Source organism: Lagenorhynchus albirostris, chromosome 3 (genome assembly GCF_949774975.1).
Source record: "Lagenorhynchus albirostris chromosome 3, mLagAlb1.1, whole genome shotgun sequence".
NCBI classification, from domain to species: Eukaryota; Metazoa; Chordata; class Mammalia; order Artiodactyla; family Delphinidae; genus Lagenorhynchus; species Lagenorhynchus albirostris.
Window position 1 is genome coordinate 118,326,322 of NC_083097.1, and position 25,856 is coordinate 118,352,177.

The following is a 25,856-nucleotide window of genomic DNA, read 5'->3' on the forward strand; positions in this document are numbered from 1 at the left end:
TCTAGGTCCATCCATGTTGCTGCAAAATGGCATTATCTTGTTCTTCTTTTATGGCTGAGTAATATTCCACTGTATATATGTAACACATCTTCTTTATGCATTCCTGTCGATGGACATTTAGGTTGCTTCCATGTCTTGGCCATTGTAAATAGTGCTGCAATGAACACTGGGGAGCATGTATCTTTTCGAATTATGGTTTTCTCCAGATATTATGCCCAGGAGTGGGACTGCTGGATCATATGGTAGTTCTATTTTTAGTTTAAGGAACCTCCATACTGTTCTTTATAGTGGTTGTACCAATTGACATTCCCACCAACAGTGTAGGAGGGTTCTCTTTTCTCCACACCATCTCCAGCATTTACTGTTTGTACTTTTTTTTAAAAATTAGTTTTATTTATTTTTGGCTGCGTTGGGTCTTTGTTGCTGTGCGTGGGCTTTCTCTAGTTGCAGTGAGCAGGGGCTACTCTTCGTGTGGTGTGCGGGTTTCTCATTGCGGTGGCTTCTCTTGTTGCGGAGCACGGGCTCTAGGGTCACGGGCTTCCGTAGTTGTGGCTTGTGGGCTCAGTAGTTGTGGCTCACAGGCTCTAGAGCTCAGGCTCAGTAGTTGTGGTGCACGGGCTTAGTTGCTCCACGGCATGTGGGATCTTCCCAGACCAGAGCTCGAACCCGTGCCCCCTGCATTGGCAGGCAGATTCTTAACCACTGTGCCACCAGGGAAGTCCTGTTTGTAGACTTTTTGATGATGACCATTCTGACTGGTGTGAGGTGATATTGTAGTTTTGATTTGCATTTCTCTGATAATTAGTGGTGGTGAGCATCTTTACATGTGCTTTTTGGCCATCTGTATGTCTTCTTTCATTTAGCTGTATTTAATATTTCTTTATTGATCAAACTGTCACAACCTGGCCAATAGGAGTCTCATTAAACAGGCTGCTTTGTCCTCTCAGTACTGCCTCGGACATTTTTGAAAGCATCCTTGTTTTCTGGGAACAAGATATTCCAGGCCCACTGTGATCCCTGCCCCCAAAACATATAATTTCTCCTCTCCAAGAAGCCCTGAGTGGTATCAGAGGCCCAGTCTGGCCCAGGAGTATACATCCCACTTGATCTGCATAAGAGCTGGTTGTAGCAGGACGACATGGCTGTTGGGCCACCAGGGAAACTGGCCTGGGAAAGACAGATCTTTTTTTTTTTAATCATTATTATTATTTTAATTTTTATTGGCGTATAGGTGATTTAATGTTGTTACTTTCTGCTGTACAGTGAAGTGAATCAGTTATATACATATATCCACTCTTTTTAAGATTCTTTTCCCATGACAGATCTTTTTAAGGTCCTGAGTTCATACAGACATCTCCAGCTTAGCTGTCATCACTAAATCCTTTCTCATTTCGTTCTAATATGATTTTTTTCCTATTAACATATGTACTTAAAATGTAATCCCTTCTTTACCGGATAAACAAAATGTGGTATATCCATACAATGGAATATTCTTCAGCAATAAGAAGGAATGGATGCTTGCTACATGTCATATGGGTAAGCCTCAAAAACATTATGCTTAGTGAAAGAAGCCAAAGAAGATCCAAAAGATGTCTGCTGTATGATTCCATTTATATATGAAATGTCCAGCAAAGGTAAATCTATAGGGACAAAGTAGATGAGTGGTCACCTGGGCTGGGGTAGGAGTAGGGAGCTTTGGGGATGATAGAGAGGGACTGTGGTGAGGAATAGTACAACTCCATAAACTTAATAAAAATCATTGAATGTATATTTAAAACAGGTGAATTCTATGGGAATGTAAGTTATCTTAATACAGTTCTTAAAAAAGTAAACCCTTCTTTCAACTTCTACTTATACCTCAGTTGGTTACGTTGACCCAAGATGTTCCATTATATTGACTTTTTTAACTAAAAAAAAAACCATAAACCTGTCTTCCATACCTTGCAGTTGATACATCCCTCCTGGTCACAAATCTGCCTTATTCTAGTTAACAGTCATATCTTCATTTGGACGCCAAGTAGAGCCAGAATCGGATACTTTATTGCTCATCTGTTCATTCCTACCATTTTTTCACACAGGCACTTCATTTTTATGAAATATTTTGATTATTTTCCCCTCGGGTGATTGAAGAAGATCAACAGTTGCTATGATTGTGACTTCCTGCCGAGCTGCTGTGAGGAGTGAGTATGAAGCTTTGCTCGCTAGCTATTCTCAAAATACATAAATATCAACCCAAACCAGCTTCTGACCTTTGGGGGTGGAAGTCCACAAACAACACATCTTACTTGAAAATACTGGATTTAATAGAAAATATTGTAAACAAGTCCATTGATCCATTAGCTTAAGACAGAATGACAGCACAATCACGTATAAAAGCTAAAGGTGAAATGCTGGTACCAAACACAGCACTTAAAGAGAGGCCTGAGCCAGGCTCCGAAAGGTCTTTCCCAGAAATAGAGGCAGCAGCAGCTTCAAATGGGCACAGAGATAGGGAGGAGGAGGCAGCATCCAAACCATCAAGGCAGAGGAGTAAAAGAAGGCAGAGCAGTGGACAGCTTGTGAACAAGGGGTGAAGGATAAAGGAGCAAAAGCACTGTATTTCCTGATGTTCTGGGAACATCAGACCATGCCACACGAACCTGGGAGGGTTAGAAGGGCAGGGTATTTTCAGTGGGGAAGGACATTAGGCAACTTTAGAAACAGTTGGTATGTTTCTTGGCACTCAGCTCTTAGGGATGTAGAACATGTCACTCGTGTGTTGTTTCTAACTCAACTAAGCTGCTTGCCCTGGCTCCATCACCTTGACTGAACACAACGCTGAACTTGACAGTATCTGCTGGCCCTGTGGACTTATGAAAGAGCACGTATGAGAGGTGCCACAGTGAGACCTTGGAACAAAACACAGGGCTCTGGTGGGAAAAGCGTTTCCGCCTTCCTCCTGGTGCTGGAAGGTCCCTGATGGAGGGGAGTTTGACGTGGCTGGGCCCCTTGAGGCTCTGAGTTTATCAGCAAAAGCCTTCTTCTTAGTCCTACCCACCCAAATCCTCCCTCAAGGAGTCCTCTGAGTTCACAGAAAGGCCAACTGAAAGAGCAGTAAAAACTGGGGAAAGAAAGTAAGGGATAGTTTCCTTCCCATGGCACTTGTTACTGACCAGAGGGACCGCTTCCTTATACTGGTTCTAGACATTAAGAGTGTTTGTTCCTTAATCTAAAACAGTGATTCCCAAATAAGGGGCACGCCTGCTCAAGAGGGGCTCTCAGGACTCTCCAAAGAGGTTTTGTCCCATATACATAAGCCCCTAACTCCCTCCCAATTGAGAATCAGTGCACATAATGATAGAACTTACTAGCAGGAGTGTATTGTACACGTGAACAGTGTCAGAGACAGAGCAAAAAGTTAAAAACCCCTAGTCGGGCCAACATCAAAATTATGGAGTGATTTTTTTTTTTTTTTCTGATTAACAGTAAGTTACAACCAAGTAGCTAAACTCCATGACTGGACTCCACGCTGCATAGCCAAGAATAATAAGTTCACCCACTTATCTGGGGTAACCGTACTAGATTAAAGAAATACAATTCTGTCCTCCTAAAGACAATTTCCAGAAAGACCTGCCTGTCCCAATGAGGTACTTGGCACTAGGATTAGCACAGGCTAATCACTGTATGGTTTCTTAGAAGACTGGCTTTTCTCTGTTTCTTTCTCTTTGATACTGTACAAGGGATCCACCAACTTGTTATGAACAAGCATTAAACCTACAAAAAATTAAAAACAAAAGTCATTAATGCAGGTAGAGGCAGAGTTCCATGATTATCAACAGTAACATCCAGGAGCTCTCAAATTTTGTCCTAGAACTGATACTCATCATCTTTCGTCTGTGGGCCCAAACGATAAACACCCTAAGAATAGGAAAAGAATTTGTTATTCCTAATGAATGCTAGAATCCATGGGACTGTTATAAATTCGTCTCTAGGAGAGTTGGCCATTATAAGGTTAATCTTGGGCTTCCCTGGTGGCGCAGTGGTTGAGAGTCCGCTTGCCAATGCAGGGGACACGGGTTCGTGCCCCGGTCCGGGAGGATCCCACATGCCGCGGAGCGGCTAGGCCCGTGAGCCATGGCCGCTGAGCCTGCGCGTCCGGAGCCTGTGCTCCGCAATGGGAGAGGCCACAACAGTGAGAGGCCCGCGTACCGCAAAAAAAAAAAAAAAATCTTTTCATCAAAGAACAAATTCCTAATTTGCCTGCTCAGTAAATGAGGATTTTCCCATAAGTTTATTTAAAGCAGTGAGTGTCCGCTTTAAGTAGAAGAAAAAAAGATGTGCATGACAGTTCAGTGCCTTGACTACAAGGAAAAGGCCTGTACAAGATCTGGAAAGATAAAAAACCTGAGGCTCAGTATCGCTGCAAGGAGATTACCAAACTGCCCTTGAACTACCACTTTCATTTCATTCTCTTTCCTCCTCCTCAGAGCAAACAGGTCTCTAGAAATGGACCCTTAAATAGTCATGGATGGAAGAGAAAACTGTATTCTGAGAGGAGGGTTTGATTTTATTAAAATCATAGTTGTCAGAGTGGCCAGAGCATGCAAGCTAGATCCACTCCTCTCTCCTGGCACACCTGAACTTGGCAACCTACTCCCTGACCCACCCCACCCTCACCTTTGAAATACTTGACGGTCTTCACTTTCAACTCCAGGGTGGCATCCTCGTCGCACACAAACACCGTGCGGGGATGCTGCTGGAAGGCAGACACGGTCCACATGTGGTTCACTCCCTCCTCGATGGCCTTGTATAGAGCAAACGCCTTGTGAGCACCCGTGATGAGGATCATCACCTGGGGATCAGAAAACAAGCCTGTGATGGAGGAGAAGGAGTAGCGGAACGGGGAGTCTAGACACCTGAATCCTGGTGGCCACCCAGGACAATCGTAAGGACTGTTGTTGTTATGTGTCATTGTAAGTCGTTAGCACGTGGCACGCTGCTCCACGCTCTGTGTGCTCTGTCACACAAGTAGCCTGAGATGGGGAGCACTGTTATCCCCACATTCTAGGATAAGGGAGTGGACTCTGTGATGGGGGTTTCAGTAACTTGCCCCAGGTCATTTCTAACCCAGAGTCCATGCTCTTGACCACCACATGATAGTGCCTCCTGGCACCTTTGATGATGACCGTGAAAGTGCCCTGGGAGCAGATGTGCCGTACATACAGAGGCCCACGCCTTATCCCAACGGTTCTGACACTGGGTCCCGGGGCCGCTAGGTTGGGTGAGTTTCCACAGTGGCAAACTGGAAAAAGACGGGTCCTGATTTGCGCCTCCAGGGAGGCCTTGGAAGCAATGGTGAGAGTTATCTGTGTGGCTGCTAAGGTTGAATGCCAATAAAGCTGCCCCTTAATCTGGTCACTTTCAGTTCAGAGTATTAGACCTGCTCATGTGACTTGGAGTAATGCTTCTTGTTTAAGTAAAACAGGCACAGACTCCCCTCAACACTTAAAATATCGAGAATGTTAAGTGTGGGAATTCCCTGGCAGTCTAGTGGTTAGGACTCCTTGCTTTCACTGCCGAGGGCCTGGGTTCAATCCCTGGTCAGGGTACTAAGATCCTGCAAGCCGTGAGGCACAGCCAAAAATAAATAAATTAAATAAATAATTTTTTTAATTAAAAAAAAAAAGAATGTTAAGTGCCAGAAAGTGATTATAAAGAACTCAGCATTCCAGATATCCTTTCATTGTAATTCACTTCTGCCATGGAGTTGTGAGCAGGATTTACTGTTCCTTTCTTGAAATGAGAAAACAGAGGCATAGAAAGAATGTGACTCTTTGTTCAGGACCCCAGAACTCGTTTTAAAAAAAAGAATTTCCAGATTTCCATCCCCAGGTCCTTTCTGCACACCACAGGAAGAGCCCTCAAACTGTAGTGTTTATAAGATGCAAGGCCAAAAACAGCAGAATGACCTCCCTAGGTACTGATTCAAGGTTACCCAACAGAAATTGCTGCCATTGCTTATTTCACAAAAAATCACTTTAGACAGGGAAACTTTTTCCATGATTTACATGTTTGTTTACAGACTTGGGCAAAGAAACCTAAAGCTAAAATGTCTGTAGCTGCTTCCCACTGAATATATCAGAAAGGAAGAGAAAATGCTTCTAATGAAAGTAAGGAAATTGGAACTACAAAAAATTCAAATGATACCCAAATTTCTATAGAAAGACTCAATTCAGTTCAAGACACTATTTCAATCACACTTCTCCACATTTATGACTCCCTGAGCACAGGGCTATAACCACAAGCATCCTGCGGTTGCAGGGGGAGCTCCCTTCAAGCAGTGGCCTCCACCAACTGCAGGGAACCAGAGGGCCCCTCTCAGTACCTGGACAGGTACAAATTCATATTCTGATATTAGTGGTGCTGGGTAGGCAGAGACCAGGAGCCTGTGGCCTCCTGGGCAGTCAGTGCTGAAAAGGTTTCACCTCACACTGGGAAGAATGGTTACTTCCAGAGAGGAAGGACGGCAGTGATAGGGTCAGTTGGGATTTTAGCCTTATTTACAATGTCTTCATTTTTAATAAAATGGATTCAGGTGGTACCTGTATAGTTGAAATTAACAGCAAAAAGCCAAGTCCAGCCCCCCTTGTGCCCTTACCTCTCTAGCATCCATGACAGTGCCCACACCCACCGTCAGGGCCATGGTGGGCACCTTGGCGAGATCTCCATCAAAGAACCTAGCATTGGCCAGGATGGTGTCCATGGCCAGCGTCTTCACACGGGTCCTGGACACCAGACTGGATCCCGGCTCGTTGAAGGCGATGTGTCCGTCAGGGCCAATGCCTGCCCAGAAGAGACAGGGCAGCCCTGTCAGTCCCAGGGATCCAAGATTTCAAGAACGGACAATCTCTCCTTCCCCACCTGGGGTCTGAAAAAAATCCTTGAAAACCAAGCATATGATCTTCCCCTCTCATTTCTAGCTGAGGCACACACAGACATTGTTAACTTGCTGCCACCCTCAGAAAGCTAAGTACGGAGCAATCCCAAAAGCTTCTGCCCCCCAGATCATCCAAGCGTAACTTCTCTCTCTCCTGCCACTTCTCTATCCCTGCTGGGATGGAGTCACACCGAAGAAAACATACACAGGGTCTGGAAAGGGGCTGCCAAGTTTATAAGATCTCAGAACATGAGCACTCCTAGCCATTTCCTCCCCACCTGGAAGTAAAGAAGGGTTAAATCTGGAGCAGTCAAAGACTGTTCGACTTCAGCCTCCCACCCCCACCCCCCATGGGGGACTCCAGAGGCCTTGACAGATGGAAGTGTAAGAGGGCAACTCAGGGCAGGGACAGGCATAAACCTGAGAGCGGGATACCCTAGGTCCCCACCCTCTCTCCACTGCTCTGGCTGGCTGACCCTGGGCAAGTCACAAAACTTCTCTGGGGTTCAATTTGCTATTTTTAGCATGCAGGGGCTGATGGTGGAATCTTCTGGAACTACATGAGTCTGTGATTATGTTTAACTAAGTCCCATGACTGATCCATAAAACCTTGTCTGAGGAATAGAGAGAATCTTGGAGTCCAAATCCAAATCCATCGATTTACAGACAAGGCATCAAATTGCAGAAAGAGGAGATGCCCCAGATCACAAAGTTTCTGAGCGGCAGAGGCAGGGCAGGGCACCAGGGCTCCCACTCTGTGCCTTCCCTGCTGCCTCAGGCTAATGAGTGACCCCACTGTCACTGGTGCAGAGAGAGGGAGCTGTTTGCAGACAGGCATGGGTCTTGTCCCCTTCTCCTATGTTCCAGCCACCCTGGGTTTGCCCTGGACATCTGCTGCGGTGTCGAGCTCACCTCCGACAAACAGCTCAATCCCACCCGCAGCCTTGATCTTCTCCTCAAAGGCATCACACTCAGCCTGAAGGTCAGCTGCATTCCCATCCAGAATGTGGGTGTTTTCTGGGTGGATGTCAATGTGCTTGAAGAAGTTGTTCCACATGAAGGAGTGGTAGCTCTCCGGGTGGTCTCGACGAAGGCCTGTGGGGCCATGGCTGCACTCAGTCATGCCAGGCTGAGCAAGGGCACCCTCCCAAGGATGGCAGGATACTCCCAGACCCCAGAGACACTTTCAGGGAAGAGCCCATCGGGGAGCCTTGGGCAGTAGCCCTCTCACCCCCAGCCACTTGGAGTAAGCTGAGCTGGTGTCCTTGTGCCCATGACCATGGGCCTGGGCCCTCATTCTGATCTCCTTTTCACAAGAGAATGGCTGGAGGCCAGGATCAGTCTGGACCTCTGGAGGTGGGCTAGCCTCTGCGGGGGAGGGCTGGGCCCATCAGGAAAGGAAGCAAGAACACCCCTTACCCTGTGCCTCCCACCTCACCATTCACCCCCCCATTACACCCTGCTCAGCCTGAACCCCAAGTGGAACACCAAGTGGTTGGAGAGAATTATCTCAGAGCTTCCAAAAAAAGATTTTTTTCAGTTAAGAAGAAAAACAGTGTTTAAAGTGCATGTTTCAGGGGCCTGAGGAGCGGGGAAATGGGCAGTTGATTTTTAATGGATAGTTTCAGTTTTGCAAGATGAAAAGAGTTCTGGAGATTGGTTGCACAACAGTGTGAATCTACTTAACACTCTACTGTACACATAAAAATGGTTAAAATGGTAAATTCTATGTTACGTGTAGTTTACCACAATTAAAACCATTACAAAATGATGGTGGAGGTGGAGAGGGTGACAGAAGCCCAAGGTGGCACTTTTCATCAGTGGAAAGGACACCAGTCTCAGCTCCCTTCCCAGTATACTTGGCAGGAAGGGGACTGGAAGATGAACAGTAGAGAGAAAGTCCAGACACAGACACTGGTGTGAGGGGGAGCACACACCCCAGCCATGGGACCCCAGATCCCCTTTGCAGCCATTTGTTCCGGAAAGAAATGGCATGGAGTTGGGGACGAGGCAGGGGAGGAGATATGCTGGAATTCATTAAGTGCTTGCTCTGATCAAGAAGCTTCCACACCTGTTATATCACTTAATGCTTTCAGCCCATGAGGTCAGCTTTATTAGCCTCATGTCATAGCTGAGTGAACCAAGGCCTGGAAGATACAGTATCACCAATTGAGCCTACCCCCAAATGCCACTGGTTCCCTGAGACCTCCCCCGTCCTCTCCTGGGCCGATCCTGTGAGGGGAGGAGTACGATTCTCCCAAGACTCACCCACATACTCGTCCATGTTGAAAGTCTTCACATATTTGAAGGACAGGTCTCCATTCTTGTAGTATTCAATCAGCTTCTTGTAGCAGCCAAGTGGGGTGCTCCCTGCAAGAGAGGCCACAGCCATGAACCCCCTTCAGCCCCCAGCTCCTGGAAGCCCAGAGGGCGCCCGGGAATGAATCAGGGATGCTCCACCAGGAGAACCTGTCAGACCTGACAGAAACAAATCAGATCTGAAGTCCTGCCCAATGCTCAGTCCCAACTGCCATCCGTTAAGTGCTGGTTTAATGCCTATTTCCCCCCTAGACTGTAAGCTCCAGGAGGGAAAGGGCTGTGTCTTGTCCTGTTCATGGCTGAATCCCTAGCATTCAGCACACTGATGATTGAAATGACTGTGATTAGCACCTAAGTGAATGTCAGACTTAATTACTGACATGACATTCCCTGAGCAACCAGTATGTGAGAGGTACGTGATGGGGATGCAGAGAAGTGAGAGACACAGCAGCCACCCTGGAAGAGCTCACTGTTTAGGAGTGGGGACACGAAGCAGTAATGTCGGCTGTGGTACAGGCTAGCCTGTGGGTTTGGGGAAGACTTCCCCTCGGAGCAGCAAACCCGAGCTGAGTCTCATTAAAAAGTCAGTCATAAAACCCGTAAAAAGGCAAGAGGACTGCTGTCGATTAAGAAACTAAATATGCATGAAGCCTGACTGGACACTGGGATTAATTTTTTTAAAAAACTCTAAAAAATAAATGTGGACAATTCGGGGAAAAAATTTAATATAGTCTATATATTAGATGATATTATGAAATGATTTTTAATTTTTGTAGGTATTATAATAGTATTGTGGTTATATAAGAGAATGTCCTTATTCTGAGGAGATATGTACTAAAGGATTTAGAGGTAAAGTGTCAGGATCTCTGGACCTTGCTTTCCAGTGGCTTATAAGAAATGTGTGCGTGTATGTGTGTGTGTACAGACAGAACATGAGCCACAAGAGATGAAAGCAAATGTGGCAAAAGGTTAACAATTGGTGAATCTAGGTAGATGGTACTGTACTATTCTTTCAGCTTTTCTGAATGCATGAAACTTTTAAAAATAAAAAGATGGAAAGAAAAAAGCCCCACCCAAATCAGATCATTGTTTTCATAACCCACTAATGGCTTTTCATTTCACTCTGAGTTATAATCAGTCCTAACAAAGGCTCTATATAACCTGGCCCCTGGCTAACTCTCTCCCCAGCTAGGAATCCTGCTTCAAGCAATTCTACCTCAGGGCCTTTGCACATGGTGTTTGTTCCCTTTGCCAGCAATGCTCTCCTTCAGGTATCTGCATAGCTAACTCACCTCTTTAGGCCTTTACTCAAATGTCACTTTCTCAGAGAGACCTTCCCTGCCCCCATATCCAACACTGTAACTCCCACCTCTGCCTAAACACTCTCTAGCCCCTTTCCCTGCTTCATTTTTCTCCTTCCCTCTTATCACCATCTAACATACTCTATATTTTGCTAATTCACTTGTTTATTATCTGTCTGTCCCACCATAATTCAAGCTTTAGGAAGGCAGGAATTTGTGTTCTTTTTATTCACTGCTGTATCCCTGGCACCTAGAACAGCTTGGCATACAGCAGGTATTCAATAAGTATCTGCTGAATGAATGACAGTGGCAGCCCCATCCACACAAAATAATCAGCCTATCCCTGTGACATGATCTTAGCCATGGCTGAGCCACAGAGCTTCCCTGTCCTCCCCCTGAGCTTCATCATGTCCATTTTCCAAACTTGTAGCCTTCCCATCAATTCTGTGAGCTTCCACTATCTAGCCAATAAATTCCTTTTCTGCTTAAGTTAGCCAGAGTCGGCTTCTGTGGCTTCCACCCAGAACCCTGAGGGTGCTTCAACTAACAGTAGGAATGTTCCAAGGAACCCATATGGAAATGCTGTGCTGGTTCAAGTGTGATAGTCAGGAAGGGGCCAGGTCTTGGAGGACCCTGAACACCACTCTGAGGGGCTTGGATCTAATTTTGCAGACGATGGGGAAATGGGGAGGGGTTTCAGCAGAAGCCCAGACTCTGACCCAGGGTGGCTCCACAGTTAGAAAACAGGATGTTAGCACAGCCCTGACACAGTCTGAGACGCTGGTGGTTTCACCAGATACCTACCTGAATATACTGTTCCCACAAACCGCTAGAGCAGAGGTCGGAAAACTTCAGCCCACAGGCCAGATCTGGCCTGCTGCCTGTTTTTGTAGAGCTCATAAATTAAGAGTAGTTTTTACACTTTAAAACTTTTTAAAAACCAAAAGAATATTATGATATAGGAAAATTATATAAACTCAAATGTCAATGCTGGCGGACATCCATGCTCATTTCTGGATTGTCTATGGCTCCTTTTGAGCTACAAGGGCAGAGTTAAGTAGCTGCAACAGAAAGTGTATGGCCAGTGAAGTGTAAAATATTTATTATTTGGCCGTATACAGAAAAAGCTTGAAGACTCCTGCAATAGTGGATTGGTCACTGAGGCAAATCCACCCCACTTCTGAAAGAAATAATCAGAACATTTGCCTTGAAAAACTGGGTTTAAAATATCCTCCCATAAAGGCAACATTCTGATTTTTTCCCCAAAGAAACTAGGACTGTTTTTCACTTAGGTCCTGTGTTTAACTAAGCCTTACAGAAAATGCGTTGAGTGACTATCTTCTCAATTCTCCCAAGGATGGCGCTTAGTTAGTAGCACTCTAGATACAGAGAAGAGAAATTAATTCATTACATAAAACGTATGCCTTAAGGTATTAGGACTTAATTCTGTTAAGGAGACTTGACTGACAGGGCTGGCTTAGGATATAGCCTAAAAATCAAAGTTTTTCCTGCCTAACCAAGATCCCTTCTACTCCAGGACTCTTCAGGAGCAGGCAGCAACAAACCAGCCCAGAGGAAGCTGGGTCCCCTCTTTCGTATGTCCGGGGGCAGGGGAGTCGTTCACTCATAGGGCCAGTACCTCAGAGCCCTCCTTGCAGTCCCTTGGCTGAATGGGCCTACCTACCTGGCCCCTTATAAGCCCATAATGCCCTCGCCCACCCTCCCCATCCCACAACGCACCAGTAGGGAGCCCCAGGGTGAAGTACTTGTCTGGCCCTGGGTTAAACTGGATGATGCGGTTCCTGATGTATTTGGCTGCCCACTCACTGGCCTGAGAATAGTGGTCCAGGATGATGAGCTTCATCTTGTCCTGCAGGGGTAGGTGACAAAAGGAATCAGTGGTGGGCTTCCCTGGTGGCGCAGTGGTTGAGAGTCCGCCTGCCGATGCAGGGGACGCGGGTTCGTGCCCCGGTCCGGGAAGATCCCACAAGCCGCGGAGCGGCTGGGCCCGTGAGCCATGGCCGCTGAGCCTGCGCGTCCGGAGCCTGTTCTCCGCAACGGGAGAGGCCGCAACAGTGAGAGGCCCGCGTACAGCAAAAAAAAAAAAAAAGGAATACAGTGGTAAGGGGTGAGGAGAAAGGGGTGGAGGGGAGAGGCCCTTCTCTCCATGCTGTCTGAGCCCAGAGGGGGAAGTTCAAAGAGCATTGACAGGCTGGGCCAAGTGCCTCCACTACCCACCGGGAGGCGCTGCTGTGGGATAGACCTGGGTTCCAATTTCGGTTCCTCCATTGATCAACTGCAGGACCTTGGTTAAGGACCCAAGTTCTTTGAGCTTGTTTTCTCTTACGGGAAAATGGGGACAACAGCACCTACCTGACAAATTTCATGATGGTGAATGTGAAATGAGAAGATGCATGTAAACCACAGAGTATTCAATATAACATGTTGGCTATCCTCTTGCAGCTCGACCCAGGCCCCCCTTCCCCACCCCTCGACAACCCCCACCTGGCTAGATACTCTACTGTTGAACTCTTCCTCAATAAATAGAGAGGTCATGGGATCATCTTGGCTCACTAGAGCAGGTGGAGGCCTGGAGAGGTGTGTTCTTTCAGTACCAGAGAGGGGCGCTCCCAGCGGCCTGCCTTGCTTTGCAGATCCTGTTTCCCCCAAAGAACACGCGGCAAAGGTAATCGCTCTGGAAGGAGGGCGTTTAGTCCTCCCCGCCGCACTGCGGTCAAATCAGAGTGGGAAGGCCAAGGCTGAGGTGGCCGGATCCGCGGTCCGTGGGGTACAGGAGTTTTTCCCCCACCCCAATGGCGATCCCATCGCCCCTCCCGGGGAGGGACCCGAACGGATCGCTGGGGGTCCCGGCCCCAGGTTGCCGGAGGCTGGGCAGCGCCCGGACCCCCGCCCGCGAGGAGGGTCCCCGCGGACCCCGCTCCCCACTTACGCGGACGCTTCCCGCGGCTGATGCAGCGACTGCGCTGGCGGCCACGCCCCGCGTGGGTCATGTGGCTGCAGGTCACGCGGTGCCGCGCTCTGCCCGCGGGGCTGACTTCTAGGGGCTGCGGCTCCAGGGAGGGCTCTGCCCGGCGGGCCAGGGGCTCCCATTTTCTTAGCGCAGGGGCTGTGTAGGCCCCGGAAAAGCCGTGGGGGGCGGGGCTTGGAGACTGGTTTGGTGGAGGAGGGAGACTTGGGGGGTCCCAGGTCGCTCCCAGGGATGCAGTCCCCAAGGCCGGGGGCTGGCGCAGGGTTTTCAGTGCTGGGGGTGGGGCGCGGGAGGAAGAGCAGAATCGCTTCCTCTAGGGCTGGGCTGGGCTCTGCCTTCAGTTTATTTTTTTAGATATCATTTATTTACCTAGTTATTGCTGCTTTTTTGTTTTAAATATAATTGGATTTTTTCTACCTTAAAAAAAAATCCATCTTTGCAGCAGTATGAACTAGAGAAAAATGTAGGTCCCTGGTCTCCTCTACTTCCCACCTAAGGTAATCATTGCTAACAGGTTAGACTACATCCTCAGTGATTTTTCGTGAATATCCTTACATTGTATTTTACAGAAATGAGAACACACCACACGTGTGGTCCACAGTCAGCTGGGCGACCACATCCTGCAGTTCCCGTGACTTGGTTCGCCTCTTCCCTGGGCCTCGCTGCGACTCCGGAGCAGCTTGAGAGAGTGGGCTTCTAACGGTGAGGCCCTGATGAGCCCGGGCGGTGGAGCTAACACAGTTAGAGGGACTTGTTCTTTGGCCTCAGTGTTGGTGTAGGTGTCTTTTGCTTTTCTGTTTTTTAACATTCAGTTAGAAATCTCATCTTAGCCTGAGGATTGCAGATGTTTCACAGTGAGGTTCCCATCCCAATCTCCAAACACTTCAGATGATACCTCCAGGTCTGCAGCACTTGCCCTCAGATGGTACAGGAAGTGACTTCATGGGACCTAATAGGGTCTGTTTCCCCAGAGTTACCCTTTCTGTAGGGAACCAATGCAGGTGTCTGTTAAGCCTGGAGGCTCTTGATTTTGCATGCGGACTAATCAGGAAGGCCTGGGTTTAAATTCTGGTCTTGCCAATATCCATTTCTTGAGTGAGTGACTCAAGCCAATGACTCAGCTTCTGCAGCTCTTCATTTTCTTATCTGGAACTTGGGAATTGAGTGGAAATCACGTAATAGTGACCTCATGTAGCTGTTGTAAGCATTAAATGAAAACCAGTGGGCCCTCCATATCTGTGGTTCCAAATGCACAGATTCAACCAACCTCAGATGGAAAATATTCAAAAAATAATTCTTGAAAGTTCTCAAAAAGCAAAACTTGAATTTGCTCTGTGCCTGGCAACTGTTTACATAGCATTTACGTTGTATTAGGTGTTATAAGTAGTCTAGAGGTGATTTAAAGTTTATGGGAAGATGTATGTAGATTATATGCAAATACTGTGTCATTTTATGTAAGAGATTTGAGCATGCATGGATTTTGGTATTTGTGGGGGTCCTGGAACCAATTTCCTGGGGAAACTGATGGCTGACTGTGTTAGCATATCATAGCATGGCTAGCCATGTTACCAATACCCCTTATTTCCTCCTACCCTCCTTACAGCTCTCTCTCTCTAACCCTGAAATACTCTCTACCCTAACCTTCTGCCCTCCTCAGGCTCCTCCCACTCCATGCCTGGGTTTAAACTGTTACCCATACCCATCCTTCCATCCTCTTGTTTTGGAACTAAAGTTGGCTAACTAAAAGAACTGTGAGTCCCTCCCTACCCCAGGTTTTTTGCTTGTGAGTTCATCTATGCAGTCTCTGTTCCTTTTCCTTCCTTCCTGTGGTGAAGGCAGATGTGATGCCTGGACCTGGGGAAGCCATGTTATAACTATGAGGCAATAAGCATGAAGGTAGAGTGGAGGATAGAAGGAACTTAAGTCCTTGATGTTTGACAAGTGCTAGACCTCTACTTCTGGACTTCCTCTAAGGAAATAACAAATATCCATGTGGTATTTATTTAAGCCACTGCTGGTAGAGTTTTCTGTGTCTTGAGATTAAAAACATGACTCACTGTTGCAGCAGATGACTCAGGTCTTCCTTGGGGTTTATGCTGGTATTGTGGGGAGATACCTTTCTTCTACAGGAATTTTAAGCTGTGAAATCCAGGAAAGCTTAGAGCTGCCAGTGAGGAAAGTAGAAACAATAGAAAAGTGATACAAAGCCCTGTGACATCATTTGAGCTGCCTAGATCTAGCCATGTCCAAAGCCAAATATACTCTGTTGGGTTTAAGTTGGGTGAATGAATGAGGGAGTATAAAAATAATATCTTTTCTTCCCTGAGGCTAGTTAGGGGAAACTCTGGGAGAATATTGAGTTATCTATTGCTGCATAACAGATTACCCCAAAACTTAATGGCTGAAAGCAATAATTACAATAAGGGCTAAAAAGAAATGTGCTGTCAAGCCATGAAAAGACCTGGAGGAAACATAAATGTGTGTTACTGAAAAGGCTACATATTGTAATATTCCAACCCTATGACATTCTGGAAAAGGCAAAACTATGGAGACAATAAAAAGATGGTTGCCAGGAGTTAGCAGGGAGGGTGGGATGAATAGGTAGAGCACAGAGGTTATAGGGTAGTGAAACTATCCTGTATGACACTGTAATGGTGGATACGTGTGGTTATACTTTTGTCTGAACCCTGGAATGTACAAGAGTGAACTCTGATGTAAACTATGGACTTTGGGTGATTATAATGTACAGGTTTGTCACTTGCAACAAGTGTGCCACTCTGATCAGTATATTGAGTGAAATCTCATGAGAGACCCTGACCCAGAATCACTCAGCTAAGTCAGTCCTGAACTCCTGACCCACAGAAGCTGTGAGATAATAAACATTTGTTGTTTTAAGCTGCTAAATTATAAAGTCATTTGTTATGCTGCAATAGATAACACACTCAGGAAAATTCCATGGGTGGGGTAGGTGTTAAGCAGGGGATTCAACCCCTGTTTCTCTCCCCTGTGCATTGAGGTGTGTCATCTGACCCACCAGAGACTCCATTCCTCAGACCACACATTCCCACGTTGTGCTGCCCTCCGCCATGTTTGTGGAATCCCCTGCCAAGGCTTCTGCTGAGGCTTTCTTCCTGTTACTTGCTGTTTTCTAATTATCTGAGGCCATGTCTTACCTTCACTCCCTGTAGCTGTTTCTCACTGATCTTTGCATTTCCCATACCACCTAGCTCACTACCTTGCACATAAAAGCCAAAGCCCCACATGTTTCAGAGCATTGGCTCTGGAGCCCATTGGGTTCAGATGCTAGATCAACCACTTATTAGCTGGGGTACTTTCTTAATCTCTGTGCCTCAGTTTCCTCAACTGTAAAATAGGGAGAGTAATGGTAGCTACTTCATAGGGTTGTTTTGAGCATTAAAATACCTTGTCACGTGGAAAGCATTTGAAACTATGCCTGACACGTGGCAGCTGCTCCATAAATATCACTTATTAGATTGAATCATACAAAAATTGTCATTTTTCTGGGTCAAAAAAACTAAATATTGGCAATTTCACATAGTTTAATCTCATATTATTATTTCTATCCTTTCACCAGAGTTATATTCAAAGAAACAGTCCGGCAACCCAAAACACTTACAATTGTTGGTAATGTCTCTAGAAGAATGTTAAAGACAATCCAAATCAGAACCCAGAGCACCTCTTAAAATTCTCCTTGCCTCATTCTTTTTACTGTTACCAGGAAACCTTTTCCACTGCTCATTCTAAACTCCTAACTAAAAAAATCTCTGCCCCAACACCCCATCCCACGTAACCAGCCAAAGTAGGTGACTACCTTGCCCATCCTTCAACTTACCTCCATTCTTTTCCTCACAGTAAATTTCTCTTTTCTGATGCAGACACCTGGGTTTGGCTTCCCAGGTGTCTCTCTTTTCCTCTCTCTCATTGCAAAAACCTAGACATGATACTGCCCAAAACTGGCTTCCTAGAGAGCAGAAGAGAGGGGAGAGGCTGAGAAGGCAAAGATGAAATTCCTTCTTTCTTTTAAAAAAATTTTAATTATGGTAAAAACATACAAAGTTTACCATCTTAACCATTTTTAAGCATCCAGCTCAATAGTGTTAAGTACATTCATGTTGTACAACCAATCTCCACGACTCTTTCCTCTTGGCAAACTGAAACTCTAAACCATTAGACAACAACTTCCCCATTTCCTCCTGCCCCGAGTCCCTGCAGCCACCGTTCTACTTTCTGTCTCTATGAATTCGATTACTCTAGTTCCCTCATATATGTGGAATCATGTGGTATTTGACTTTTGCAACTGACTTACTTCAGTTAGCACAGTGTTCTCACATACATACATAGATACATACACACACATACATACGTACATACTATATTATTTTATCCATTCATCTGTCCATGGATACTAAGGTTGCTTCTACCTCTTGGCTATTGCAGAATTCCTTTTAAATGGGGAAATATGAACAAATTTAGTAATTTCAGGCTCCTTCACAAGGGGAAGACAATGTAATAAACTGCATGATTGTGTTGTTCAAATGTTAAATGGGGAAGCAGGTCACAGCCCCAAGAGAGCCACATCGGTCAGAGCCGGACAGACTTGGGTGGCATATCCAGGAATGGATGCCAGAGCCACACTGGCTTTGAATTCCAGCTCTACCACTTACCGATTGGTTAACTTCTGGGAAGTCAATTTCTCTCTGACTAATTGCTTCGTCCATGAAATAGGAAAAATAACACCTACCTTATTGTATGGACTATTATTGCCAAGAGTAGTTACCTCAGGGGAAGAATAAATGATTTAATACATGTAAGGCACTGAGAACGGTGCCTGGCACTGAGTTAGCTGTCACTAAGGGATCATTATTATTACTAGGGTTTTGAGATGGTCCTTGAAAGAGAATCAGGGTTTGGTCGCTGAAGAGGAGGAGGGTGGCATTACAGACAGGGATGATCAGAGGCAGGAATGGACTGAGGCTGGGTGAGTACTGTTTCCAGAGTTAAGAAACAAAAATACAGGATATCCAGTTAAATTTGAATTATGGCTACTTGCCTGTGCATATGTACTTTGAGATAAAAGAAAAATATCGCATGACATACTTATTCTAAAAGCAAATTTTGGGGAATTACCTGGTGGTGCAGTGGTTAAGAATCTGCCTGCCAGTGTAGGGGACATGGATTCGATCCCTGGTCCAAGAAGATCCCACATGCCGCAGAGCAACTAAGCCCATGCGCCACAACTACTGAGCCTGTGCCCTAGAGCCCGCAAGCCACTAAAGAGCCTGCGTGCCACAACTACTGAAGCTCTTAATCTTTGTTTTGCAGGATTTGCTTATAAAATTCCTCAAAGTTACAGTCTGTGTTTTATTTACATTTTGATACGATTTCTTTAGGGGTCACGTCTAACTTATTGTGTTCTTGGCCGTTGAACATTCACTAATGAGAAATCGTGCTCAGCGTTAGCATTATGAGCCAGTATATAGAACTGGCTGGTCATAAAGTTAACAACTTGTCATAAAGTTAACAACTCTGAGAATTACTCTTCAAATTTCATTGGTTGAAGCCCATAATAAAGTCTTTCACAGCATAACTTGCTTTTCCACTCTTCAGGATTACATTGTACCTTTTGATCAATAACTTTTTTAAATGTGCACAAACAAAAAGGAGCATTGTCATCAGTGTTTATTCTTTTTTTCTTCAACACTGCACCTGATGATTCCACCTGTTTCCACACTAAAAGCGTATTTAGTAACATCCATGTAAAAGAATTGAATTTGTCAATGGATGAAATCCATTTCAAAAGATAATCATAACAAGTGCTGCAATAATTATCCACTTAGGGCTGAAATTTATTTTCCTGCTTACATAATGTTGTCCCTTTTAAAAACAGCTTTGGTAATAAAAGGGATACATTTTCCATCAATTCTTCTTTAACACATTCAACAAGTTCCTTTAAGCAATGGAGTACTGCAGCAACACTGTTGGTTCTTCTTTCTGTTTGCATAATCCTATCGCTAAATTGATACTGAAAACTAGGAACAAACTTCATTCAGTGCATTATTTAAAAAGCCAACAAGAATTTTGGGGTCCTTTTCTTCAGAATTGAAGCATAATGTCCGTGCTTCAAATAAATGGAGGATTCTCTCAACTGCAGTTGTTAGAGAGCCAGTGGTTTTTGAATGTGGAGAAGTAAAGAATACTGAATGCCAAAAAAAAATCACAAAAAGCTTTAAATCGCTTAGTTAGAATAGTGTAAATGCTGAAGTAGGAGAACATTGCATGACAGTTACTTCAATCTCAAAAGAAAAGACATCAGGTACTCTTTTTTTTTTTTAATAAATAAATAAATAATTTATTTATTTATTTGACTGCACCGGGTCTTATTTGCAGCACGCGGGATCTTCGTTACGGACTGCAGGATCTTTGTTGCGGCATGCGGGATCTAGTTCCCTGACCAGGGATCAAACCCAGGCTCCCTGCATTAGGAGCTCAGAGTCTTAACCACTGGCCCACCAGGGAAGTCCCAACATCAGGTACTCTTGAGCACATTATGCAGAGCACAGGCAGGACCACCAACGCCTTCCATAGAATTATTCATGCTTTGCTTCAACTTTGAATAAACGTCGTTTGTACCGTTATGGAAACATCCACCAAAAGTTATATTTGTATTATCTCCAACAAAAATAGTAAAAATTTCTCATTAACTCTTTATTTTTAAAATAAAATTTCGACTTTATTCTGATATCCAAGAAGTTCATTCTGCGATTGTAGTATTGCATTTTGACCTCGACTTTGGTCAAATACTGATATAAACATTGTTATTCAGCCAAAATGTGTATTTGGTGCACTTATTTGGGAAAGATTTTTCCTTCCAGTTTGATTAAGATATAATTGGCATACAGCACTGTATAAGTTTAAGGTGTACAGCATAATGATCTGACTTACATTCATCATGAAATGATTACCACAATGAGTTTAGTGAACATCCTTCATCTCATAGATACAAAATAAAAGAAAAAAATGTTTTTACCTATGATAAGCACTCTTAGGATTTAGTCAACATCTTTCATTCATAACGTACAGCAGTGTTAATTATATTAATCATGTTGTACACTACATCCCTAGTACTTATTTATCTTTTAAAAGGAAGTTTGTACCTCTTGACCACCTTCAGCCAACTCCCCCTCCCTCCACCCCCTGCCTCTGGTAACTGCAAATCTCATCTCTTTTTCTGTGAGTTTGTTTTAATCTTGTTCATTTTTTATTCCAAGTTTCCTTGTACATATCCAAAGAGAAGTGATAACTGTTAATGTGTGGGCTCCATGGGCAAAAGAACAACCTTACAAACAGCTAAATAATGCCAGTTTGATATCAATGTCATCCAGTGTTTTAAGTATATCAGTTAACTCCAATGGGGATTTGATTTTTATTCAACCAATTCATGGAATCAAAATAAAGCTTTAAGAAGTTCATTCTGCCAAAGGTAAAACATCCAAAATTAATGTAAACACAATTATAAATTTAGTTAAAATATCCAGCATTCAAGATGAAATTGTTTCTGTCGTCTCAATACAAATATATATTTTGGTGAATCACAGCTTCATGATAAAAATGTTTTTACCATATTAGGATATTAGCAATGACCTTAGAATTGGTTGTGATGCACATGTAATTTCTTTTTTTTATTTTTAGGAGGGAAGATATTTTGTATTTAAAAAATTTTTTTTTAATTTAATTTTTTTTTTTTTTTGCAGTATGCGGGCCTCTCTCTGTTGTGGCCTCTCCCGTTGCGGAGCACAGGCTCCAGACACGCAGGCTCAGCGGCCATGGCTCACGGGCCCAGCCGCTCCGCGGTATGTGGGATCTTCCCGGACCAGGCCTCGAACCTGTGTCCCCTGCATTGGCAGGTGGATTCTTAACCACTGCACCACCAGGGAAGCCGGGGGTACATCTTTTTGAATTAGTATTTTTCTTTTCTTCAGATAACTACCTAGGAGTGGAATTGCTGGATCATATGGTAGTTCTGTTTTTAATTTTTTGAGCCACTATTTTCCATAGTGGCTGCACCAATTTACATTCCCACCAACAGTGCACAAGGGTTCCCTTTTCTCCACATTCTCACCAACACTTGTTATTTGTTGTCTTTTTGGTAATAGCCATTCTGACAGGTGTGAAGTGATATCTCATTGTGGTGGGGGGGGGTTTAATTAATTTATTTATTTGGCTGTGTTGGGTCTTAGTTGCGGCACACGGAATCTTTCGTAGCGACACTCGGGCTCTTTGTTGTGGCGCGTGGTCTTCTCTCCAGTTGCAGCGCAGGCACCAGAGTGTGCGGGCTCAGTAGTTGTGGCGCGCGGGCTTAGTTGCCCCATGGCTTGTGGGATCTTAGTTCCCTGATCAGGGATTGAACCTGTGTCCCCTGCATTGGAAGGTGGATTCTTAACCACTGGACCACCAGGGAAGTCCCTCATTGTGGTTTTGATTTGCACTACTAACTTTTTAAAATATATACAAAATACTACATATATTTAATGTGTATAATTTGATGAGTATGGGCATATGCATTCCCTGGGGAACAATCACCATAATCAAGGTGATAGATTTATCCATCACCAAAAGTTTCCCATGTCCCTTTGTTTTTGGTTTTCGTGTGTGTGTGTGTGTGTGTGTGTGTGTGTGTGTGTGATTAACTCTTAACTCAATAAGAGACTGTCTGCAAAAATTTTTACTGTTTCTGAAGTCTCATCTGAAAGGTATTCTACTTGCAATAGCCTTATATGCAAGCCTTTTTCACAAGAAAAATATTGCACAAAGGAAAATTTGTTTCTGCACTGTGATTATTTGCATTTTGGCAATGCCATAAAAGAGTGAGACATTTAGATCTTTGATAATCTCTGTAGTGATAAATGGAACTATTATATTATTATGGCAGCAGATTTCATCCTAGCATTTGAAAATTTGTTTGCAATTTTGGAACCTGAAAACACTTCTGGTGGTAGTCCATCCAAACACTTACTTGAGCTGAAAGACTGATGATGATATACAGGTGTGGAAGTCCATTACATTTCTGCTGTGATTGTATTATCTGCTTAATCTGAATTTTTCCTAAAAAAAAATTGTTTATCGCTTTCCTTAGTGTTAGTTAAGGAAATCATACATCTCTTATGGTTAGTTGTTAATATATGCTGGCTTATGTCTGATTTTTCATCTTTTATTAAATGAACAACTGCATACTGCAGAAACTTTCAAAAGGGATTTCTGTCTTGTTTAATAAATGTTCACTGCTCAGAAAGTTCAGCACAAGTTATGCTTGCTCTTTTATATTTGGGGGTTCATATATACAGAAAAATAGATTTCTGATAAAGTGTTAATATCCAAAATATATAAGGAACTCATACAACTGAATAGCAACAAACAAACAAACAATCCCAATTAAAAATAGGTAGAGGATCTGAATAGACATTTTCCAAGGAAGATATACAGATGGCCAATAGGTACATGAAAAGATACTCGACATCACTAATCATGAGGAAATGCAAATCAAAACCACAATGAGGTATCATCTCATACTTGTCAGGATGGCTATTACCAAAAAGACAACAAATAACAAGTGTGGGCGAGAATGTGGAGAAAAGGGAACCCTCGTGCACTGTTGGTGGGAATGTAAATTGGTGCAGCCACTATGGAAAACTGTATGGAAGTTCCTAAAAAATTAAAAACAGAACTACCATACGATCCAGCAATTCCACTCCTAGGTATTTATCTGAAGAAAATGAAAACACTAATTCGTAAAGATGTATGTTAGGACTTCCCTGGTGGTCCAGTGGCTAAGACTCTGAGCTCCCAAAGCAGGGGCCCCGGGTTCGATCCCTGGTCAGGGAACTAGATCCCACATGCATGCTGCAACTAAGAGTTCACATGCTGCAACTAAAAGATTCCCACATGCCACAACAAAGATCCCACGTGCAGCAACTAAGACCTGGAGCAGCCAAATAAAGCAATTTTTTTAAAAAAGATATATGCAACGCTGTGTTCACTGCAGCATTACTTACAACAGCCAAGATATGGAAACAACCCATGTGTCTGTCCATCAATGGATGAATAGATAAAGAAGATGCAGTATAGGGACTTCCCTGGTGGCACAGTGGATAGGACCCCATGTTCCCAATGCAGGGGGCCCCAGTTTGATCCCTGATCAGGGAACTAGATCCCACATGCATGCCACAACTAAGAGTTTGCATGCCACTACTAAGGAGTCCGCCTACCACAACTAAGATGAGGTGCAGCCAAGTAAGAAAATAAATAAATATTTTTTAAAAAAGAAGATGCAGTATATATTACACAATGGAATACTATTCAGCCATCAAAAAGAATGAAATCTTGCCATTGGCAACAAAATGGATGGGCCTCGAGGGCATTATGCTAAGCAAAATAAGACAAAGACAGAATAGCCTATGATTCCACTTATATGTGAAATTTAAAACAACATCAAAAAACCAAGCTCACAGATACAGAGAACAGACTGGTGGTTGCCACAGGTGAGGGGGTAAGGAGTGGGAGAAATTGGTGAAAAGGACCAAAAGGTACAAGCTTCCAGCAATAAAGTAAATAAATCATGGGGATGTAATGTGACTGTAATGTAATGGTATAATATAATGGTGACTACAGTTCAACTTTACTGCAGATAATGTAATGGTGACTGCAGTTCAACTTTACTGCAGATTTTAAAGCTGCTAAGGGAGTAGATCTGAAAAGTCCTCATCACAAAAAAAATATTTTTGTAACTGTATGGTGACATGTTAACTAGGCTTATTGTGGTGATCATTTTGCAATATTTACAAATATCAAATATTTTGTTCACCTGAAACTAATACAGTGTTGTGTCTGTTACACCTCAATAAAAAAAATTGCAGGAAGGTTTAAAAAAAAGTAATAGAAACCACTTCAAGAATCAAAGAGATTGAATTTGATAATCTCACAGCTGTGAGAGTGCATTTGTCATTTACAGGTTCAAACTCTTGACTTACTATAAACTGGGTCCAACTTGACCCAGTTTGAAAGGGCTGCACAACTGCAAGCTAACATAAATTGAGTTTAACATCTGATTTAAAAAAAAAAAAAGGTGAACTTCCTGTTTGCCTGAAAGTGAGACTGCACTTTTAAGGCAAAGTCTCCCCAGCAAAGCCAGAGCTGATTTTATGGAAGGTTTTGGGAAGCCTGGGCGCAGGGGCTGGTGGACTTTCAGAAGAGAAAGGCTTTAAGGATGTAAGGACTTTCAGCTGCTCCCTGGAGCAAGGTTGTCTTTGACTGGCTGGCTTTCGAGCACGGTCCTGGGAGTGAGACGCTTGCTGATTGGCTGTCGTCTAGGAGCGTGGGGACTGTCACTGACTTGCTGGCTTTCAGAGGCTTGGTGGTGGATTTGTTCACATCCAGAAGCATAGTTACTGAAGTGAGAGTATCGCTGATTGGCTGATTTTCAGAACAAAAATCGTAAGTGATTTCTCATCATCGCAGTTACTGGTCACAGCTTGGGACTTTGACCAAAGAACAGTGTTCTCCTTTCCTGAATATGAAAATAAGTACCTTTGATTCTCAGTCTCCCCTTTTATTTCCCTCAGCTAAACCTGCAGGAGATCATAAGAGGTTGAATTTTTATTTGTGGAGATACGCTTTTCAGCTGGTGTTGCCATTTAAGTGATTTAAGCACCAGTTACTGTGGAGGAAAAATAGCTCTGACGCATTTTAGTAATTTATTGAAAAAAGCTGAATGCAAGACCTTCATGGTGTCCTGACAGTCAATACAGGACGCAGGACAAAATATAGGACATGTCCTGTATGTACAGGCAACTCTATGAGCAAAGTGCTAAGGGAAGAGAAGGAAGCCTCACCTCAACAGAAGGAAATTGAATTCTCATTTCCTTCTAGAAGGGCATTCATTGTAGCCTGCTTGTTAAAGGCACATACTGGAAACAACCTAAATGTCCGTCAGTTGGGAACTGGTTGGATAAAGCTTTGGGTACCTGTAAAATGGAATACAGTGCATCCATTAAAAATGAGATGGAGTTCTGTGAACTAATATGAATACTACCATGATAGATAGTTAATTTAAAAAAAAACAAGATGCAAATTCCCTGTATGGTATCATTTGTGCTAGAATATGTGTGGGGGTCATGGAGAGAGGAATAAATATATGTTCCTATATGTGTCGACTGTCTGTGGAAGGATATTCAAGAAACAGTCATGATGATCTTGGGGAAGGGGAACTGAAAGGCTGGGAGGCTGAAGGGCAGGGAGCAGAAGAGGCTTCCTTTTC

General features: G+C 44.0%; 1 protein-coding gene and 1 long non-coding RNA gene across 4 annotated transcripts in view; one reads left to right on the forward strand and one right to left on the reverse strand.

Annotated features, from left to right (window-relative positions):
• Positions 1 to 25,856, forward strand: part of LOC132517170 (uncharacterized) — an 84,228-nt gene continuing 58,372 nt past the window's right edge. Inside the window, exons 1-4 of one of the 2 annotated variants that reach the window (XR_009539610.1) lie at positions 1 to 2,180; positions 4,694 to 4,924; positions 14,095 to 14,227; positions 19,934 to 20,076. This is a non-coding gene — a long non-coding RNA (uncharacterized LOC132517170). Of the gene's footprint in view, positions 2,181 to 4,693; positions 4,925 to 14,094; positions 14,228 to 19,933; positions 20,235 to 25,856 lie in introns of those variants that run through there. The other variant, XR_009539609.1, reaches the window with a different exon arrangement.
• Positions 2,282 to 13,609, reverse strand: GNPDA1 (glucosamine-6-phosphate deaminase 1). Of its 2 annotated transcripts, none has more exons than XM_060143868.1 (7): positions 13,487 to 13,609; positions 12,277 to 12,406; positions 9,185 to 9,286; positions 7,829 to 8,011; positions 6,638 to 6,822; positions 4,657 to 4,831; positions 2,282 to 3,753 (listed from the first exon to the last, which is right to left on the reverse strand). In XM_060143868.1, exons 2-7 carry the CDS (start codon positions 12,398 to 12,400, stop codon positions 3,653 to 3,655), a joined length of 870 nt encoding a protein of 289 aa, XP_059999851.1. In that variant the 5' UTR covers positions 12,401 to 12,406; positions 13,487 to 13,609; the 3' UTR covers positions 2,282 to 3,652. The 2 variants fall into 2 exon arrangements, with proteins under 2 accessions (XP_059999851.1, XP_059999852.1); XM_060143869.1 differs by lacking the exon at positions 13,487 to 13,609 and adding an exon at positions 13,152 to 13,295.

Bases quoted from the DNA above. Each gene is read 5' to 3' on its own strand.
- GNPDA1 (XM_060143868.1), bottom strand. From the start codon at position 12,400: ATGAAGCTCATCATCCTGGACCACTATTCTCAGGCCAGTGAGTGGGCA. The intron at 8,012-9,184 runs GTGAGTCTTGGG...ATGGCCCCACAG, and splicing joins CAACATGGACGAGTATGTGG to GCCTTCGTCGAGACCACCCG. The intron at 3,754-4,656 runs GTGAGGGTGGGG...AATTTTTTGTAG, and splicing joins GACCGTCAAGTATTTCAAAG to GTTTAATGCTTGTTCATAAC.